General features: G+C 36.9%; 1 protein-coding gene across 3 annotated transcripts in view; it reads left to right on the top strand.

Moving 5' to 3' along the window:
- Positions 1 to 21,321, top strand: part of TMEFF2 (transmembrane protein with EGF like and two follistatin like domains 2) — a 656,761-nt gene that overhangs the window by 435,479 nt on the left and 199,961 nt on the right. For all 3 annotated transcript variants that reach the window (XM_075179936.1, XM_075179935.1, XM_075179937.1), the window contains exon 6: positions 20,467 to 20,615. In XM_075179936.1, the coding sequence (XP_075036037.1) occupies positions 20,467 to 20,615 (149 nt within the window). The remainder of the gene's footprint in view (positions 1 to 20,466; positions 20,616 to 21,321) is intronic.

Genomic DNA, 21,321 nt, shown 5'->3' with positions numbered 1-21,321 from the left:
AAAGACAAATCTTATTCAACGTGCAGTTACTTAAACTGTACTAGTAGTTACATTTTAAAGGAGCAGTCTTACTTATAGGCAACTAAATACACAATCAATCTGTTTCCATTTGATATTGCTGGGATTGTATTAACAATTTTAGGGCTGTAAATCGCAGCAATACATACTGCTATTTACAATCCCGGGAACCCCGACAAAGACCCCCATCCTTAACGATAATTATTTTCTATCCACCAATGGTCTAACGCTCTGAAGAAAGGAGGAAAGGGTCCAGCTGGATCCAATATTAAAATCAACAAACTTAATAAATTGCATAACCACTGTCCCCATTTAGGTCTAAATAGGTTATTCCTTTGTTAAATAAGAAACAGTGGAGAAGTATCTTTTTGATGGCATTTTGGCTCTTTACCATGTGTTAATAATTCATGGTTAGATTTTGGGAGGGTTCAGCTAAAAGTAAAACCACACCGCAAATCCCTAGGCACAAATATGAATGCAGAACTAGCAAAATAACTTATATTAGCATTCCAAAATAACTGATATTAGCAAAGAATAATACATTGTTCATAGGGCTATAACCACAAGAAATCACTCAACAAGGCTAACAGAGTGAAGTAGATAAAATTGATTTTAGGAGTCATATAAGTACAAAATACAATACAAATGACTGGCTGGCTGTTCCAGGATCTGCCAGTTAGACCATTGTAGTTATACTGTGCTGTGCTTTTATTTTGTATAGTTGTTAGTGTTTTACATTGATTAAGACTTGCAAACAATGATCCTACATTGTTACTTGTAAGATGTGCCTAAGGCCTGGTATCCAATCCTCCCAATAGAAATACTGATCTAGCTGAATTCAAAGGTCTATTTCTTCCCAATTTAAATGGTGGTTTGCAATTCATCTAATTTTCTAATTTACTAAAGGCAAATCACCATGTAAATCTCTACTTTATCAAAACTACCCAAAAAAATGAATTCAGCATAAATTTCACAGTCAAAGAAATCATTGAGCTTGCACTGTGAAAGTGGAATTGATTTGAAAAATCACCAAGAAATCAACAACATCATTTATTTATATAGCGCTAGCAAGTTCCATAGTGCTTTACAATTGGGAAACAATACGGTAATAAAACAATACTTGGTAATACAGACAGAGAGGTTAGAAGTTCCTGCTCACACCGTATACTCTATGGGACAATGGTAGTTTGATACATGCTACATTTTGCATTTTGGTGCAGGCACATCACAAAGGTAAAAAGCACTTAGTGGGCTATATGATCCAGTCACCCAGCAATGTAGGCCGGAATAATCTCCCTGGTTTCAGACACGCTGGTGTGTGAAATTACAAGTCCCAACAATTGCTGGGATTTGTGGAACCATGAATGCCAACATGTCAAGGCATGCTGCAATAGTTCCACAATTGAATTTAATTGGTTTGATGCTAATCCTATTGACATCAATGGTGGTCAGTATTTGCTTGAGCTAATCTCAGCATGTGAACATTGTTTGTGATTGGCTCAACTTTTACCCATCATTTCTATGAGCAGTGCATTTCATTGGCCTTTCTGTGCCCTTTGAAATTCATTGCATAGCCAAATGAATGGGTAAAACGGTGATTTTGCTCAGCAGAGTTCACGAAATTGTAAATAAAGATATTTTTAATAGATTGCATAGTTTGTGGATGAATTAACAAATTATCTCCATCTTTGATATAAAATATAGCCCTATTGGGCAGCACGTTGGCTAAGTGGTTAGCACTTCTGCCTAACAGCGCTGGGGTCATGAGTTAAATTTTTGACCATGGCCTTATCTGTATGGAGTTTGTATGTTCTCCTCGTGTTTACGTGGGTTTCCTCCGGGTGCTCCGGTTTCCTCCCACACTCCAAAAACCTACTGGTAGGTTAATTGGCTGCTATAAAAAAAAATTGACCCTAGTGTGTGTGTGTGTATGTTAAGGAATTTAGACTGTAAGCTCCAATGGAGGAGGGACTGATGTGAATGAGTTCTCTGTACAGCGCTGCGGTATCAGTGGCGCTATATAAATAAATATTGATAATGATGATGATTGTTTATATATGCCATGCAAATACTGGGCAGGGCAAGAAAGACTACAATGCACATGTCCCTCATGTCTGTGCATTATCTTGTGGCTTGATTATAGTCATATGCATTATACACTCACTACAAGCATCACTTGCTTGAATGACAGAAAATTGTAGGGACTGTTGCACACCTCGCAATGTTCACTATTTTGGTGGAGCTGTCCTAATTAGTAAATTTTGTGCTTTTTGTCCCGATATACCTTTCGGAAATGTTGGGGTATGGTAATTTAGCTTAGGATTTCAATGATTTACAGGAAACATGGCAAGACAAGATAAGAGTGGCACAAAAAGAAAGAATTAAAAATGTATAATATAAATTATTTGCAAATTGATGAGTTACACAGATAGAGATATGATCTGCATACTAAAATTGTTAATTATATATTGAGTAGAGTGTGTTGTAGAAGAGTAATATAGAGCTTGGAGACAGTAGCAAATGATGACTCCACAATTCATATTTTCCTCACTTGGGCATATGATCTTGAAGGGGCAATATACACAGCAGGGTTTAGAGAGATTCAGACAAAGAGTATGTAGTGTGAGTTTTAGGATGTTAATGGCTATACAATATACTTTATTGTAATGCTAAATTATGGAAAGTACAGAATGTAAATACAAAGTTCTTAAGACAAAGCACAGATGTTTCCATAATGTTTTGACTTTTCATAATGTATGATTGCAATTATTAGTATGTTTATAGAATAAGTGTTTATGGAAAATTGTGTTTGTTTTTCTCTATTGCTCTGTTTACTTATGGTACACACAACTCTGTTTTATGAAAGGGATGAAGATAAATCTTCTTTTCTTAGTAAACATTAAGTCCTCCATGAAGTTAAATCTGTTTAAATCTATTTGCTGAATAGTGACTGTTCTCAGAATCATTTGAAGTTGTATGATCAAACTGATCATCTTATTATGACTAGATAAACAAGAGATTTTTAGCAGATACTAACTGTATCAAAGAGTAAAATTACAATAATTTCATAGTTCTTTTTGAAAAGAACGCTTTTTATTTACTTGTAGAGTAACGCATACCAAAATGTTACTTTTATTTCATCTGTCCAAGGGTCTACAGTCTATTACTCTGTTTCAACAACCTACTGACATATATGATATTGCACATAGATTTTGCCCATATAGGGCCTATTGCTGAGTTAGGAGCAAAGCAGGAGTAAATTTGTTCCTGGATAAACCATGTTACAATGCAATGGGCGCAAGTTATTTTGTTTGTTTTTTTGCAGCAAGGAAAATACTGGCTGCTTTTCATGTAGCACACAAATACTTGAAAGCTTTTTTTTACACTGACATTTAAGTAGATCTAGGACATGCACTATCACAAATATAAATCTGTCCCCACAATTTAAATTTACCTCCCCTCCGATGCAACATGGTTTTGCCAAGGTGCAAATTTGCTCCTTTATTTTTGCTTTGCTCCTAACTCAGGCAATAGGCCGATAATGTGTTATTACTGACCATCTAATTTCAGAAACTCTCCAACCTGATTTGAACTCTGTTTCTACTAGCCACTTGTTACTTTAGCCGCTGTGCATATACTCTCTCTTTTTTTAAACAAAGTGCATCATATATGATGCCAGGTGTGTCATAATGTCTGTTATTGTCTAAGTCCTGATAATATTCAGCTTCAGAGAAACCTAAAACTGCAATCTGTTTGGTTCAGACAACACAACGTATGAACGGTTTGCCTGAATTATCAGGGGTTTCATCCAATGAGACTTCTGAGTTAGCATAGCTCTTCATACCTCTTTCACTTTAATGCTGTTTAAACATTTCTGTATATTACTAATATGACATATACTGTACAATAGGACAGACTAGTACAATTTAGCATATAATCCTAATATTACTTTGGAAAAAATATCCATTCCTTGTGTTCATTATGATAATGCTAACAGCCAAATGCATCATTTTCACTGTCGCCTACATTTGCTACAGTGAATTTTATGAAAGTTTTTACAAATTTCTCCCAGCGTATGCTGCTTCCTAACAATTTACCTCGTTAATTCTCTTCAGGGCAAGATGCTGTCTATATTATTGTAATGTTCCACGCCTGAAATATAATGGTATTGTTATAAAGCAGACAGTGAAACTGTGCAATCTCTAGTTTTATTGACATATAAACTTCTACATGCAAATATTAATGATGGTTATCGGGTAATTAGTTCATGAATAATTTACTAATTGTCTTTACTTGTAAAGTGCATTATGTGTAGTAGAAGTGAAGCTGCTACAGTAATTATCTCACACAGCACAGATTGAAGATTTGTCTTTTCAATTTAAAGTTTCTTGTGGAAGAGGAGAGTTGTCTGCTAAGCTAAGGAAAGATAGAAATGCAAATATCAATTCAAGAAAATAAGTTATTTGTTTTAGTGCCATTTATCTTTCGGTTCCAAACATGCATGAATCTATTTCTCTTCCAGCTCTAAATGTGTAGCGAACAAAATATTTTTTTATTATTATTATTGCAGTACCATGTTAGCTAGAAAAATCTATGTGATGTTAAATACTTTTGTGTCAAAAAAGACAAAAGTATTATAGGAGTCATACCTTTATTGGAAAACCCAAAAAAATATTATATTTGCTAGCTATCTTTCAGAGCACAGAGACCCCTTCATCAGGCAAGTTTACAAATAAATGATTGAGGAAAAGGCACAACATTTAAGAGCTGTTACATCAAGAAATTTGTACAGGAGGGGGATACATCATTAAGATAAGCTAAAGTAATAAAACGTAGATTTTTGTTATGGATGTAAGATTAAAAGTCGTAAGAGTTCAGAGATCTGGAGTTACTCTGCTGTGGGGTGTGAAGTGTGTCCATGTAGTGGGTCATTAATGACTGGAATGTTCTTATCAGTTTGAATTCCCATATTTTTCTCTACCTGTCATTTTTAAAAAGACCTTTTAGTATTAAGACTTTTAAATCTGTCATATTGTGTCCTGGTCCAGAGAAGTGTTTACCCACGGAGGTGTCCAGAGACTTCCTTATTGTATCTTTGTATAGATTCATCCTGGATTGCAGTTTCTGCTTGGTCTCTCCAATGTATATTCCCTCAGGGCACTATGTACACTGTATCATGTACATCACATTGGAGGATGTACATGAGAATGTGTTAGTTGTTTTATAGTCCTGTTGTGTGTTGGGTATGTGGACTGTGTTTGTTGGTAGGACATGGGTGCAAGAAAACAATTTTACGGGGGCGATTTAGGGGGGCGATTTAGTCCCCGCCCCCTTTTTGACAGCTAAGGCTCCCTATGGCTGCACACTATGTGCAGGTCCGTTCGGCAGAGACAGGCAGGGGAGAGTGTGCTGCCCGGCCGCTCTGATTATATTTTAAACGCAATCAGAGCAGCTGGGCAGCACACGCTCCCCTGCTTGTCTCTGCCGAACGGACCTGCACATAGTGTGCAGCCACCAACAGCAGGCCCCCGCTAGGGAGGGCTATTGCCCCGATCGCCTCCCCCCCCTGGATCCACCACTGCATGAGAGGAGGTTTTGAATTTTTTGTTTTTTGCAAGGAAAGATGCCAGTCTCTAATGGTGATGAGAGGGCACTTCAAACGAAGAGATTTCCTAAATTTGGAGGCTGTATGAAAGGAGAGGTAAATCTTGGAATATTTCCTTCAGTCTATTGTCTTTCTGACATATGGGTTGAAGGTCAGTAGCAATTTTTCCCAAAATGTTCATGTGGGGATTGCAAGTAACCACTAGGGAACCCTGCTGTTGACCTCCTTCTTTTTGTAATCAAGGAGACTGCTCCTTGGGATCCTTGTGACCCTGTGGATCTGTTCATCTATAACTATTTGATGGTATCCTTGTTGTAGGAATGTACTCCTGAGTGATAGCAGGTGTTGCTTTCTGTCTTAACTGTCTGAACAAATCCGAGTGTATCTCAGAGCTTGGCTGTAAATGATGGACTTCTTTATATGTCCTGGGTGAAAGCTGTTCCATCTCAGATATGCTGAGCGGCCTGTAGGTTTATGATAGACTGATGTTTGTATAGTATTGTTTTTATTGTAAAGGGTCATGTCCAGGAAATGTATCTGAGATCGTGAGTAGTTAAGAGTGAGTCTAATGGTTGGGTGAAATTTGTTGAAGTTTTTATGGAAAGTCAGCAGCTCATCTTCAGAGCCAGTCCAGATTAGTAGCAAATCATCAATATAGTGGAAGTATGCTAGAGGTTATCTTCCAGATCTAGTAATGCAGAGTGCATATTTTCTTCTTTAATATTTTGTATTATTATTATTATTATTATTATTATTATTATTATTATTATTATTATTAATAATAATAATAATAATAATAATAATAAAAATAATTATTATTATTAATCAATATTCCCTGCACTTTGCAGATGCAGCAGTTTAGTAAACCATAGCTTAGGCTGCTGATACTTGGTACTAAGTTTAAAGGTGTGCTGTAATGCAATGTGCTGTAAAGATATATGATACACTGACCCATGCAGATAAGCAAATCAATATTAATAAAAATAACAATGCTTCTCTGAACACTCCAATTTGCTGGTTGTGTTGTGACGACAGGACTAGCTGAAGCTAAAGTTTTATGAAATTAAATAAAGTTACCAACTAGTTACATGTTTGAAAAATGCTGGAAACCAATTTTAACCATTTCAGAATTTTAATATCCCACTTGTTAGTTGTTACAACCAATCATAAGGTTTATTCATAAATGATTGAGCTTGTGAGTGAGCTTTTTATGTGTAAAGTTTAGTTATAATCTGCAGTAGCAATGTGTCAGTTATACAGGAAAACATGACGGTGACACCACCTTATGGCTATTGTTCATTTTCGGACACCAAAGGTGAGCATGGGTGGGCCACTAGTTTTAGAATCTCACATGCTATATTTTTGCCCTCCTATTTGTAGTAGTTAGCTGATGATTTGATGTGCTTGTTAAAATTATGTGGATATCATTTACTGTGGGTTATCCTGGGTAATCAACAAATACTGACTGATGAGGCTTTTATCTATATGTTACATGTTATATTATTACTATACTATATATTACTACTTCGCTCTAATCCTACATGGATATAATGAAAATCTGTCTAACTGGTGACATTTGTGCTTTTACAACAGGACCAGCCATAACAAAGGTAATAAATACAATAACAAACAAGAACTGCCATAAAAAAATCCAAAAAAGAGTATGTGGATAAAAAATAATAAATAAAACAATTTAAAAATTGATATATTTGAAATTCACAAGAAAAAAACATCATGCTGATTGGAGTCTTAGGTAGTCATCAAACATTTGAAGAAGTAATTAACCTTGAAAAGCAATATTAAAAAACATATAGTCTGCTGATATACAGTGTAGCAACTATGGCAAAAAATGTATTATTTGTTCCTTAATAGAGCCTCTGCAGGACTCAGTCATTAAGGAGAGCAAATCATAAAAAAGGAGTAACATTGCACCTAGGTAATACCATGTTGCATTGGAGGGAGAGGTAAATCTAAAATGTGGGGGCAGATTTAGAGTTGGGGTAGGGCATATCCTATATCAACTTTAAATTTCAGTGTAAAAATAAAGCTATCAAGTATTTGTGTGCTACATGAAAAAACGGCAGTATTTAACTTATGTGCAAAATAATAAACTGATTTGCACCCTTTGCATTGTAACATGGTTTGTTCTGGAGAACTTTTACTCTTTTTTTTGCCTTACTTTCCTTAATGATTCAGGACCTGTGTGATAAAATCCTTGGACCCAATCTCAATGGGAGACAGTAACAAAATCTCAGCGCGCTAGTGAATAAAATTGTAGCATTACCTTAAATAATATAAAGCCAAACGGAGATCAACGTCTAAGGAAGGTAATTTAAATTAGTAAGTATGAACTTGCAGTTGATAGTTCAAAGAATAGAAAACTTCCTATGCAAAGAAATTATAACACATAGAACCACATTCCTATATTCACTGGAGGTCATCACAATTACCAAATCCATTCCTAAGTGGTAGCTGTAAAATCTGTGTATCTCCAGTCTCACATGCCAAAGTTGAGTTGTGTAATTAGACCCGGGTCTGTGGTAAAGATAAGCCGCATTGCCGTGCATTTAAACCGAGGCTTGCCAGTTCCTTACCAGTGTAATCATCTATAGTCCAGTAATAGAAAATGTGAAGCTGAAGAATGTCTGCCCAAATAGGAAGCTTTAAGCTACTTGCATTAATGAGCAACAGAAATCCAAAGTATGTCACGCATAATGCTGTCCAGAGTTCAAACCACAAAGTTCAGTCACGGGATCTGAGTCATTAAGGAGAGTAAGGCAAACATATGTTCTCCAGGACAAACTATGTTACAATGCAAGGTGTCACGGTTTTGAAGATTGTATCCTAAGGTTTGCCCAGATTAGCACTACACAGGTAGGGCACGGAGTCTAACGGGAAGACGGTATTCACCAGGGACTTCCGCAAGGTGGTTTGGCCTTAGCTGCGTCTGTCTCACAGGTCGCGGCCCCTACTAGGAGTTCAGGGCGAAACCCTTTAGGGGAAAATCAGCAGGGATGGTCAGCAAAGAAGCGTAGTGTGAAGTGTTAGCTCTGTGGACAAACAGGTTACCATTGGAACGGAAAAGCAAGTAGAGTGTCAGCATTGCGGACCAACAGGTTACCATTGGGATAACGGCAGATACACTGGGAAGTGTAGATACTAAAGTCAGCAGGTTACCACACTGGAATGGAGATGAGAGTAGTGTAGAGTGTCATCACTTTGGACAAGCAGTTAATCATTTTGAATGACAGGACAGAGCGAGCGGTTTGACTGAGGCAGGTAAGAGTGCCGGGGATCGGGTGTGCAGCCCGATCGCCCAGCGTGTGACACAAGGGGTGCAAATTAGTTTATTATTTTGCACATAAATTAAATACTGGCTGTGAGATTAAATGCTCACAGTCATTTTTTTATTACCGGACTATAAATGCCTGAACTGGTTAGGAGGAGAGACACTTTTGGCAAGCCTCGGTTTGAAGTGCATGGCAATGCGACCGAACTTCACCACAGACCCGTGTCTGATTACACTACTAAATGTTGGCAGGTCAGTCCAGAGATATAGAGATTTTACAGCTTCCACTAAGCCACAGATTCAGAAACTGTGAGTACCTCTAGTGGATATTGGAAAGTGGTTCTACATATTCTAATTATCTTGCATAGGAAGTTTTCTGTTCTTTAATCTATCATCTGCAGGTTCATACTTGCTAACTTAAATTACCTTCCTTAGAAGTTGAAATCCATTTGGCAATATATTATCTAAGGTAACGCTTCATTCTTATTGAATAGTGTCTGAGATTTTGTTACTGACTCCCATTGAGATCGAGTCCAAGGACTCTATCACTCAGAGTTTCTATTAAAGAATAATAGTTACATATTTTGTCATAGTTGCTACATTGCATATCACAAGGCTATGTGGTTTTTTTTACTATTGCTTTTCAACATTATTTACTTGTTTTAAGTATACTATTATTGTTGTTTAACTATTTGATGACTACCTAAGAGTTCAATCATTATGAAGTTTGTTCCTTGTGTATTTTAAAAATACGATCTATTAAATTGTTTTATTTGTTAGTTTTTATACACGGGTACTTTTTTGGGATTTGTTATTGTAGTTCTTGTGTGCTCTTTTATTTATTACTTAATATTTTTGGTTTTGTACTGTATATTGGGGAGTGCAGATCCTCTACAACTAGCAGGCTTGAACAACCATCATACCCAGCACTGAAAGGTTACTAATTATAACAGATTGGGAAATTATAAAGATAAAATATAAATTATGTTGAAATTGTCTCTATGGTTTTTGGCTTCAATGTTCCAACAATATTAACAATGCTACTAGAATGAAAAAAAATACACTACATGGACAAAAGTATTTGACCACACCTGTTAATTATTGTATTGAGGTGTTTCAATCAAACCTATTGCCAGAGGTGTATAAAATCCAGCATCTGGCCATGCAGTCTCCATTTGCAAACATATGTGATACAAAATGGGTCATTCCGAAGAGTTTAGTGACTTCAAGTGTGGTACTGTGATAGGATGCCACCTTTGCAATAAGACGGTTCATGAAATTTCATCCCTGCTGAATATTCCACGGTCAACTGTAAATGATATTATTAGAAAGTGGAAGCATTTAGGAACAACAGCAACTAATCCATGAAGCAAAAGACCATGTAAAATTACACAGTGCGGTCAATGACTGCTAAGGCGCATGGTGCGTAAAAGTCACCAACGCTTTGCTGATTCCATAGGTGAAGAATTCCGAATTTCCAGTGGCATTAATGAGTGCACAAAAACTGTGCAGCGTGACCTTAATGGAATGGGATTCCATTAAGCAGCTGCATGCAAGCCTCACATCACCAAGTCCAATGCCAAGCATCGGATGGAGTGGTGTAAAGCACACCAACACTGAACTACAGTAGAAATGTGTTGTGTTGAGTGACGAATCACGCTTCTCTGTATGGCAGTTAGATGGTCGAGTCTGGATTTGGCGGATGCCGGGAGAATGTTACCTGCCTGACTGCGTTATGCCAACTGTGAAGTTTGGTGAAGGAGGGATAATGTTATGGGGCTGTTCTTTAGGATTTGGGCTAGACCACTTATCTTCTGTGAAGGGCAATCTTAATGGTTCAGCAAAGCAAGTCATTTTGGAGAATGCTATGCTTCCAACTTTGTAGCAACAGTTTTGGGAAGGCCCTTTTCTATTCCAACATGACTGTGCCCCAGCAAGGACTACAAAGACATGATTTGAGAAGTTCGGTGTGGAAGAACTTGACTGGCCCACACAGAGCCCTGATTTCAACCGCATCGAAAACCTTTGGGATGAACTAGAACAGAGATTGCGAACCAGGCCTTCTCATTCATCATCAGTGTCTAACCTCATAAATTGCTGCAAAAGGGGGACCAATTCCATAATAAAGTATATGTATTAGAATACATTGTCATTACAGTCCTTGTTGGTGTAATGGTCATGCATCCGAATACTTTTGTCCATATAGTGTATTTATTTAAATAATACATCATTTCTTCAATCATTTTCTCCTGCTATTGCCATCCTGAGATGGCAATAGCAGAAGAAGGATTGCACTGGTACTTGCACCAACATGATCCTTGATAAACAGGCTTCCCCATGCTCCATGCTGGGGATAGGGCTTTTCTCAATTTGATAAATAAACCTATTACTGATAAAATAATTCAAACTGCACCCTTATCTATAGGTTTCTACACATGATTGCCCAAAAACTATTTTTCTGCAGATCACTGAAATAAATGAGCTTGTAGTCACTATAAAACTATCTATGGGGCTATTCTATTACTATATAAATATGTCCTTCAAATACTAAAAATATTTTACCATAATTATTTATTTCAATCTTACACATAGCTATTACTAATAATAGTTATGTTTGTCAACAAAAATGACTGCTCTTGTAAATAGGATAGTTAATTGTAATCTTTCAACAAATAATCAATTTATTGTTGCACGGTGACTGCTTGACTGAATAATATGTGAGTTGTACTATAAAAGACTGCCTTTTATGCCATGCCATGTTCACATTAAAATGTTAAAATGTGAAACTGAATCATTTAAGGAGGTATGGGACCCAGACACATTTGCTGAGAGCTGCAAAGCATTCATCGGAAAAAGCAATCTCTTGAAATCAATCTGGCCAAGATATGTTTCCTTAATTCTCCAGCACAAAAGTGGTCAAGTGCAAAAGACCGTACTTCAAGTGACAAACACTAAGGGGAATTGACATGTTCAGCTAGATTGCCCATGGGCTCTTACGTGACAAGATGGCTTGCCTAACAAGATGATTCATTGTACATAGGCACAGATAGGATATTTAGTCCAATAACCTGAGGCTTGTGAGAAGGTGAACCGAGAAAAATTAAACTAGAAATACAACAGGTAAAACTGGCTTGGGAGAATCTTTTGAAAATGGAGTAGTTTTTAGTTGCTCAGGATAGTGCAGTATAATGGGCATTTCATTCATTTAAAACTGTATTTCAAGGAGGGATAACCTGTGTTTATTGTTTGACCCGATTTCAATAACTCATAATAACAAGTGGACATCAAGGCTGTCTCTATACACTATGTATCATATTTGTTGCTTTTGTGATGTTCTTGGCCTTATGTTCACAGCACACAGCAAACTGAATGCTGCATTTATATAATACCAAGGATATGGCACAAATACATATTAAAAAGTGAAATCCTGTGGCAACACATTGAAACGTCAATAGCAAATCCCTTAAATGACATGTAGGCTAAGGAAACACAGAAACCTAAATCAGATCTCCTCTGCTTGACTGTATTAATAGAGTGAGGAAAACGGCATCCTTATGGTATTATTGTTATTATCTTTTCTTTATAAAGCGCTGACATATAATGACATGAAACAGAAGGTAAAGATAGCATGCCAGTTACTAATAGATCTAGTTTACATTGGATGGATAAGTGCTGGTAATAGGAGATCTAATTTACTCTCGTATTCACTTAAACTAAAATAAACGAAACATAGAAAAATGAAACATTAAACATTTATTGAATGTGCACAAAAATGTCATTCCTCTATTCAGGAAAATTAGTTTGTGGTAAAATTTTGAGGTACCCCTTTCGTGTGAAATGTCCAAAAAGTTTTTTTTCATATTTCTGCCAAGTTATACTGTATATATTTTTAAATGAAAAAATATATATTATCTTTAACATTCAAGCAAAAAACATAGGGCCTGATACTAAGTTAGAAGTAATGCAAAAAAAAGTAGTAAATTTGCCCTTGAATAAACCATGTTACAATGCAAGGGGTGCAAATGAATATTTTTTTTGCAGCAAGAAAAATACTGGCTGCATTTTCATGTATTTTTACACTGAAATTTAAACTTGTTCTAGGACATGCCCTATCCCAACTATAAGTCATTCCCCACATCTTAAATTTACCTCTCCCTCCAATGCAACATGGATTTTGCTTTGCTCCTAACTCAGCATCAGGCCCATAGCTTGCACTAAACAACCAATATAACATTTGTGTAGGTAGAATAATATGTACAAAAAGTGCTAAAAGTTGATCCTAGCCCATGTTGAAATGGTTGTGGTAACTGAGATACAAAACACCCCTTCACATTAAGGGGTTAAAATCCCAACAAATAAATGCAAATGGGGCTTTGTTTGGAAAATGTGATACTACTAAGCTTCATCAGGTACCTCCAGCCCATTCTAACAACACATTCTTAAAATATTCACAAAATAGACAGCACACATTCAGACAGCAAATATTTCAATAGGCTATTCCTCCTTTTCAGGCTAAGTAAAATAAAGGGGGAGGTATCCTTTCAAAACACTGTGAGCTATGTAGCCCCAGCTGTCATGTGAAATAAAGCAGATTGTATGAGCCTAGTGCAATATTTATCTTCTGAAAGTGTATTTTTTTTTTAACTGAATAATTTTTATTGAGATTTTATAACAAAAATTAAAAAAAATACAATGGTTTACAACAATGACAGTATTATCAATAGCTTATAAAAACCATAATACCATGCAAAATATAATACATACATTAACCATAAAAAGAGAGAAAGAAAAAGAGGGGGAAAGTGAGCGATAGGAAGGGGAGGGATAGGGAAGAATGTAGCAGGTGGAACCATCTTCAGTAGTCAAGTATTTAGACAGAGGCTGCGTTGAATTTTGGCAAAAGTGTTTTTAATGATTTAATATTCCCACACACAAAATTAAGTCTCATTTTAGTGATTTTGGGAGAAATAATGTGTTAACGCTCATAGTGCTCGTATGGTCCTAGCGTCACACGTAGAGTGTATGGCCCTGTAGGCCCTGTAGCCCCACTAATCTCCTCCACCTGCTTTTGTATAATGACAAAAATGGCAATTTGCATTCTCTACACCATTAGAAAAGGTGCACATCTTGTATAAGCACTCCAATGTCAATTGCACTAAAATGGTATGATGAGCCTTGATATACGCCTTCTTTTGATATTCTCTTATTTATTAACAGTTTTTTGTACAACTCTTGCACATTATAAAGCACTTTACATAACTTTTTTTCATCATTAATTCCTTGCCCCAGAGGAGCTTCCAATCTACCGCATGGACACACGCAGACTATGGTCAATTTCATCTGAAGCCTATTAACCTACCAATAAGTGGGAGGAAACTGGAGCTCCTGAAGGAAACCCATGCAGACATGGGGGAACATGCAAAATAAATACAGATAGGGCACTGGTTGGAATTGTACCTATGACTATAGAGCTGTGAAACAGCAATGTTGACCACTGTGCCATCGTGCTGCCCAAAATCCTTTGTGAAATCACTATATGTAACAGGTGGTGATTCAACTGACAAGTTTTGTCTAATATGTCCTCCTATTGAATAAAATGTCATTATGGACCAACTTCAGAGAGTGAAGGTACCTGCACTATGTGGACTATCCTGCTGCACCAGTCCAAAACCAATGCATTGTGTTTTGCTCATCGGGTGCGCTTCAGAAATGTCCTCCAGTTTAGGCTGCAGTTTTGTTTTCTAAACCAATGTTAATGAAAATAAGTTCACTAGGAGCAATTAACACTACATACTACACGTCGACTTCGATGTCAACCGTGGCACACCAAAGCAACACGAAATCTTCAAAAACTGTCCCGTAAAGCAGAACTTCACTGGCGTAAATCTCGAAGCTCTAATGACTTCTTCACATATACTTCTGTCTACCGCTCCTATCGAAATGCTGTGGACACTGCAAAACAAACATACTTCCAAACTCTTATCTATGCTCAGGCTTCTAACCCCAAACGCCTTTTCAATACATTTAATCATCTTTTCAATCCTCCCACCCCGAACCCTCCATCTACTATCAGTGCTCAGGATCTTGCTTCCTACTTCAAGGACAAGATTGATAAGATCAGACTAGAAATAGTATCCTCTTCTTCGACAAGCAATCGGCTCAATTCCTTCCCACTACCCTCTGACACCCTCTCTTCATTTGACCCCACAAATGAAGAGATTTCTACTCTCTTCTTATCTTCCTACTCTACCTCCTGTCCTCTTGATCCTATTCCCTCGCAAATTGGTATATCCCTGTCTCCTGTGCTCATTTCACCTCTAACTCAAATCTGTAATCTCTCACTTTCTACTGGCATCTTTCCATCACTATACAAGCATGCAGTGATTACTCCTATTCTAAAAAAACAAAACTCCGACCCAAACTCTCTCTCAAATTACCGTCCCATCTCTCAGCTCACTTGCCCCTCCAAGCTTCTAGAGAGACTTGCCTACACTCGCCTCACACGCTTTCTTTCCGCAAACAACCTGTTGGATCCTCTTCAGTCTGGCTTTTGTTCTCAACACTCAACAGAGACTGCGCTGACCAAGGTTGTCAATGATCTGATCACTGCTAAAACTGAACGCCATTGCTCTCTCCTAATTCTCCTGGATCTTTCGGCTGCATTTGACATCGTTGACCACTCTCTTCTCATTCAAACGCTGCAATCCCTAGGTCTTCAAGACACTGTTCTATCCTGGTTCTCATCCTACCTCTCTAATCGCTCTTTCACTGTTAATTTCTCTGGAGCCACCTCTGCTCTGCTTCCCCTATCAGTTGGAGTACCACAAGGCTCAGTGCTAGGTCCTCTGCTGTTCTCTATCTATACCGCTTCTCTTGGAAATCTAATAAGTTCATTTGGCTTTCAGTATCATCTCTATGCGGATGATACCCAAATCTATCTATCCTCTCCTGATCGCTCGACATCTATGTTGTCCCGTGTAACTGACTGTCTTTCTGCCATATCATCTTGGATGTCCTCTCGCCAACTCAAACTTAATCTTTCTAAAACAGAGTTAATAATATTCCCACCCGCCAACAAGAACATACCTGACATTTCTATCTCTGTTGATAACATGACCATAAATCCCACCCCACAAGCTCGCTGCCTAGGTGTAATCCTTGATTCACACCTATCCTTTGTTCCCCACATTGACTCTATATCTAAATCATGTTACATACATCTAAAGAACATTTCCAGAATCCGCACATATCTCACACAAGACACTGCTAAAACCTTAATTCATGCACTTATCATCTCCCGCATTGACTATTGCAATTCCCTCCTTACTGGTCTTCCCAAAAACAGACTCAAACCACTACAATCTATTTTGCATGCTGATTTTCCTTGCAAATCGCTATTCCTCTGTTGAATCACTCTGCATGTCTCTACACTGGCTGCCTGTCTTCTACCGAATCCAATATAAAATACTTTTACTAACTTAAAAGGCCATCAACAAAGCTGTACCAACATACATCTCCTCTCTTGTCTCAAAATATCTCCCAACTCGGCAACTCCGTTCTGCAAAAGATCTGCATCTCTCATCCACCCTCATTACATCCTCTCATTCCCGGTTACAGGACTTTTTTCGGGCTGTACCCACTCTATGGAACTCTCTCCCTCGTACAATAAGACTCTCCTCTGGTCTACAAACTTTCAAGCGTTCTCTGAAAACCTACCTATTCAGACAAGCTTATAATATTCCTCAACCACCCTCTTAACCTCACTACCTTTAGCCTGTTACTGCCTGTTACACAATTTCACACAAGACAACTACCCCCTGACCAACATTGTTGTGTGACAGGATCATTTAGCTTATGAGTCACTTTTACCTTTGCAGTCTGGCTGGGCCAAGATGAAAAATGTACTTAACCTCATGTGTCAATCTCCCATTGTCCCATAGATTGTAAACTTGCGAGCAGGGCCTTCTTACCTCTTTGTCTGTTTTACCTAGTTTGTTTATTAGTTTATTATGTTTGTCCCCAATTGTAAAGCGCTACGGAATATGTCGGCGCTATATTAATAAATGATGATGATGATTATGATGATGATTAACATCACTGAGGTACTCTATATGACATATTTTCAGGAGGCATTGGATTCCTGTGATGAAATATTCTTTTTTTTCAGTATGTCAGGTATATATATATTTCTGCTGTAATGTGTGCTGTGCTGCTACTGTTAATATATAGATTTTTCTTTAATGGTGTGCCAATGTGAAATGTCAGTTCCATATATCACCAACTCATACTTACCAAACAATATGAATTTCACTGGACAGTTCCAGGTCCTCTGAAACCTGGAGCATACTGGCATTGATGGCAGCATTGCATTACACACTTGCGTCTTGCTTTTATTAAAAAGTTATTGAGCTTGCCTCTAAGCTGGAATTATCATTGGCTGAGAGCAATCACTTTCGGGGGCTACAGCAAATGTAGCAGTTGTTTCAAGTTCACTGTAGTAAACTATAGTTTTTCAGTCAATGGTTCAGTCTTATGCTGAGATATTCTAGCCCCCGGCGGGGGCAAGCACTTTTTAATAGACTCTGACTCATTCTCTGCTTCTGTCACCACTGACCAAAAGCAAATTGCATGCAGGCATCTATAAAGGGACCATTTGTATATATCGGCATTGGAATGGAGTCTATTTTGTATATCGGCTATCAGAAAGCGAGACTTTTCTTTTTATATGTCACAGAAAGGTAATTTTGCATGCTAGCCACCAGAAATGTATATGATTATAATCCAGCCACTAGAACATTATCACTGTTTTCCCCTAAACACCAGGGAGGGGTCTTCAGTTTATACTATTTTCTAAGTTACTATTAGAAAGGGATACATTTTGTGAACTATTCACCAGAAAAAGATACATGAAGCCTACTAGCAAACGGGGTCTATGATGTATTTTTGTCATAAAATCAGAGTCAGGATGGGACTCAAAGTCTTCTCAGGTGGATACTACCGAGAGGTGCAGAGTTTAACGGAAAGAGAGGTTTTCACCAGGGATCCCTACAAGTGAATATGGGCTTAGCAGCTCTCTAACTGTAAGTCTCGGTACTCTACCGGGCGATGAGCGAGACTAGATGGAGGATCAGGAGATAATGGTTGCAGTAAGGATATGTCAGAGTGCTGGAGGCCGGTCCAACAGGTAAGTGGAAGTTTAGGACTATAGAAGAGAGCAATAGTTTGCAAGCTGCTGATGCACTGGTGTCCTGATGAGCTAAAAGCCCTAGAGGAGGATTAGGCCACCTGGATGGGTTTTCTGCATTGGTGAACAGATGTGGCTCTGCATTATATGACATTCTGACAACTCATAAGTAGAATATACTGGACACTTCAAGGTATTTATTTGACTCTTTTTGGTTTAATATATGATGTGTATTTGTATATTTCACAACATTTGAATTTGGGGAATCGAAACACACTGAAAGGGGGCATGGTCACGTCATTTTGGGAGAGTGACCATATCATGACGGGCGGTCCTGTGTCTTATGACGGAAAGCATAGCGCTTCCTAAGAGCTAGGCCATTGCTAGCCCTCTTCACTCCCCTTTAAAACACTGTGCATTGATGAGCAAGACATATCTGCCAACAGTTCCAGATGTTGGGTCAAAACTTCTGATTGTTGGTATGACTAAATGGTCCCATAAAATTGGGACCGTCCTGCTTAAATCTGGAGAGTTGGGGGGCATGTAATGCATATGTCTATTTATTGTATATTCATTTTAGAACAATATAGACATTTTTTCAACATACCCACCAATTTATAAAACCACACAGTCAAAAATGTTGCACTGCACACATTGTACACATTGTGCATTGTTACATTGCAGAGAAAACATGTCTCGAGAAATTATTTCCAAATGTTGGCAAGTATGCCAGCTTAGCTACTCTATTATGCTAATGATAAGTAATAATTACACAGTACTGTCCATTATACTGTAAACAGGCAACTTAATACTTATGCTGTGTTAATATAACATTTTAGTGGTGCACGGTAATATTTAAATTAGTTAGTTAATTTGTTGTTAAGGATCCCATTGTAAATAAAAAATAAATAAATAAAAAGAAAAATATATCCTTCTTATCCCCATATAACTGCATACGATATTTTATAATCGTATGCAAACTTTATATCCCTCTACTCAGGGAAACTAGCTAACACACAAGCATGTATGATTAATTTTTGAGTCTTGTTTAGAGTTAGGAGTTACAAAACTGAGCATTGCACAACTTGCATTGCAAAACAGTTTGTCTAGGTGCTAAATCGCAGTATAAAAATTATCTTTCCAGTATTGTATGCTATATGTAAAAGCTGGCTGTATTCTTCTTTAGTGCAAAAAAAGAGCATTGCACACCTTGCATTGCAAAATGGTTTGTCTAAGTGCAAATTTTCAGCCTTTATTTGCCTTACTTCTAATTGTGAAAACATTTGTGTGTAATGTTCTGTTAAATAAAGTAATTTAAATACACATTCGACTTATCTATTGCAAACATTACTTTGCCACATGTCTTGATATCTTAGTTCTCCTGTTGCAGTTTAAAAACCAAATAAACAATTCACTGTATTTATCATCATTTATGAATGCAATATGTGCCAAAATGTATGGAATGTGTTAACATTTCAAGATGATCTTCTGTGATAGTCTACTCTTGGCACATAAAAGGTAGTATTGTTTTGGTGATCTTTGGTGCGCTACAAACGTCGTAATGTGATAATTTTGCGTTTTAAGCACTCCACTTAAATAACTACTAATGTACAATGCACAGTAATTGCTAATATATATATATATATATATATATATATATATATATATATAACCTCCTGCAAATATTTGTATAATCAGTGAGTTCTAACGATCACTTTATTGCCAAAAATGTATTGTGAAGAATAATGCCCTCCTGTGTGTAATTTATTATAGATACTAGAAGTCACTTCAGAGATCTGTGATTTATATGAAAGCACTCAGCCTGTGGCTTTATGTTAGAGAACTTGTGACTTATCTGTAATAATTGACATTGTCCCTTTATAAAACCCAGAGAATGATAAAAATAGTAAGGTTTGAATCAAATATACATAATATGAATTTTACCCTACAGTTTGTCAGTTTTGAAATATAAAGATAATTTCTGGGGCAATATTTTCCATGGACAAATCTTTAAATTCTGGGCTTCTCATGAAATTAGGAACAGTTGGGAACTATACGTTTTTAACTACTGTACAATGGGAGAATTAATAGCTTCACTCAGCTAAACAACAAGAATACATATACTTCAAATTTCACTAATGTACATGTATATTGGCATAACTATTTTGAAATGTCATTTTAAAACATCATTTTAGGAGATTAAGAATGCTTTTAAAATTCTGGTTCCTGATATAAGTAAAAAAACAATAAGCATCAGAAAAAAATGTTTCTTTCCTGTCAATAAATGTAAGCATAAGTTTGTTCAAAAGTTTTGTTATTTTGGTCCCTGCAACCTTTATTCTAAACTACTGTACTTTTCTGATTTCACAGGTGTGTATGTAACATTGACTGCTCCCACATCAGTTTCAATCCAGTTTGTGCTTCCGATGGGAAATCTTACGATAATCCATGTCAAATCAAAGAGGCATCATGCCAGAAACAGGAGAAAATTGAAGTCAAGTATTTGGGTCGATGTCAAGGTAATGCCTGCAGCAAAATTCATTTTGAAGACAGTTTTCAATTTTTGTACTCTACTACAGGTTGGTTAGTTGGTTAGTTGGTTGGTTGGTTGAAAGTTTATTATGTATTTTAAAGATCTATGAGCTCAGTTACGTAAACACGTAAGCCACACATAAGGGAAAATACATTTACATGCATATGTTTATTTGGATACATTTCAAGAGGTGTCCAGTTCAAAACCATTAGCATTTGTCCCAGACACCTGTCAGGCATAACAAGTGTATATAGACTATAGTGTAGAGTAACTATAGAGATAGCATAGAATAAGTATAGATAATGTAAAGTTAGTAATAAATTCTAAAGTCCCATTAACCTACTTGTACCCAATATAATAATACAATGAAGTGTAATATAGACAGGAGAGAATAATGTCTTGACATGTATTAATAAATGCACATGTACCATATAATGTAATAAAATACTACACAAATACAAAATACAAAGTACCAATGAAATTAAAGTAAATTGAATAGAAGAATCTGTTGTTTCCTCCCTTAAAAATCAAATAGAAATCTTCTTTCCTACAATAGCCTAAATGGAGCTGTCCATTAAGAAATGAGAATATACGTTTGCAATTTCATATAATATAGCCGTGACGCTAATGATTTAAGTAGTATCAGCTGGTGTTGTAAAAGGGCAATCAGCCAATCAGAAGTTGCTAAGTGG

Source organism: Mixophyes fleayi, chromosome 7 (assembly GCF_038048845.1).
Source record: "Mixophyes fleayi isolate aMixFle1 chromosome 7, aMixFle1.hap1, whole genome shotgun sequence".
NCBI classification, from domain to species: Eukaryota; Metazoa; Chordata; class Amphibia; order Anura; family Limnodynastidae; genus Mixophyes; species Mixophyes fleayi.
The sequence above is the reverse complement of the archived record's forward strand: the minus strand, read 5'-3'. Positions and strand labels throughout refer to the sequence as shown.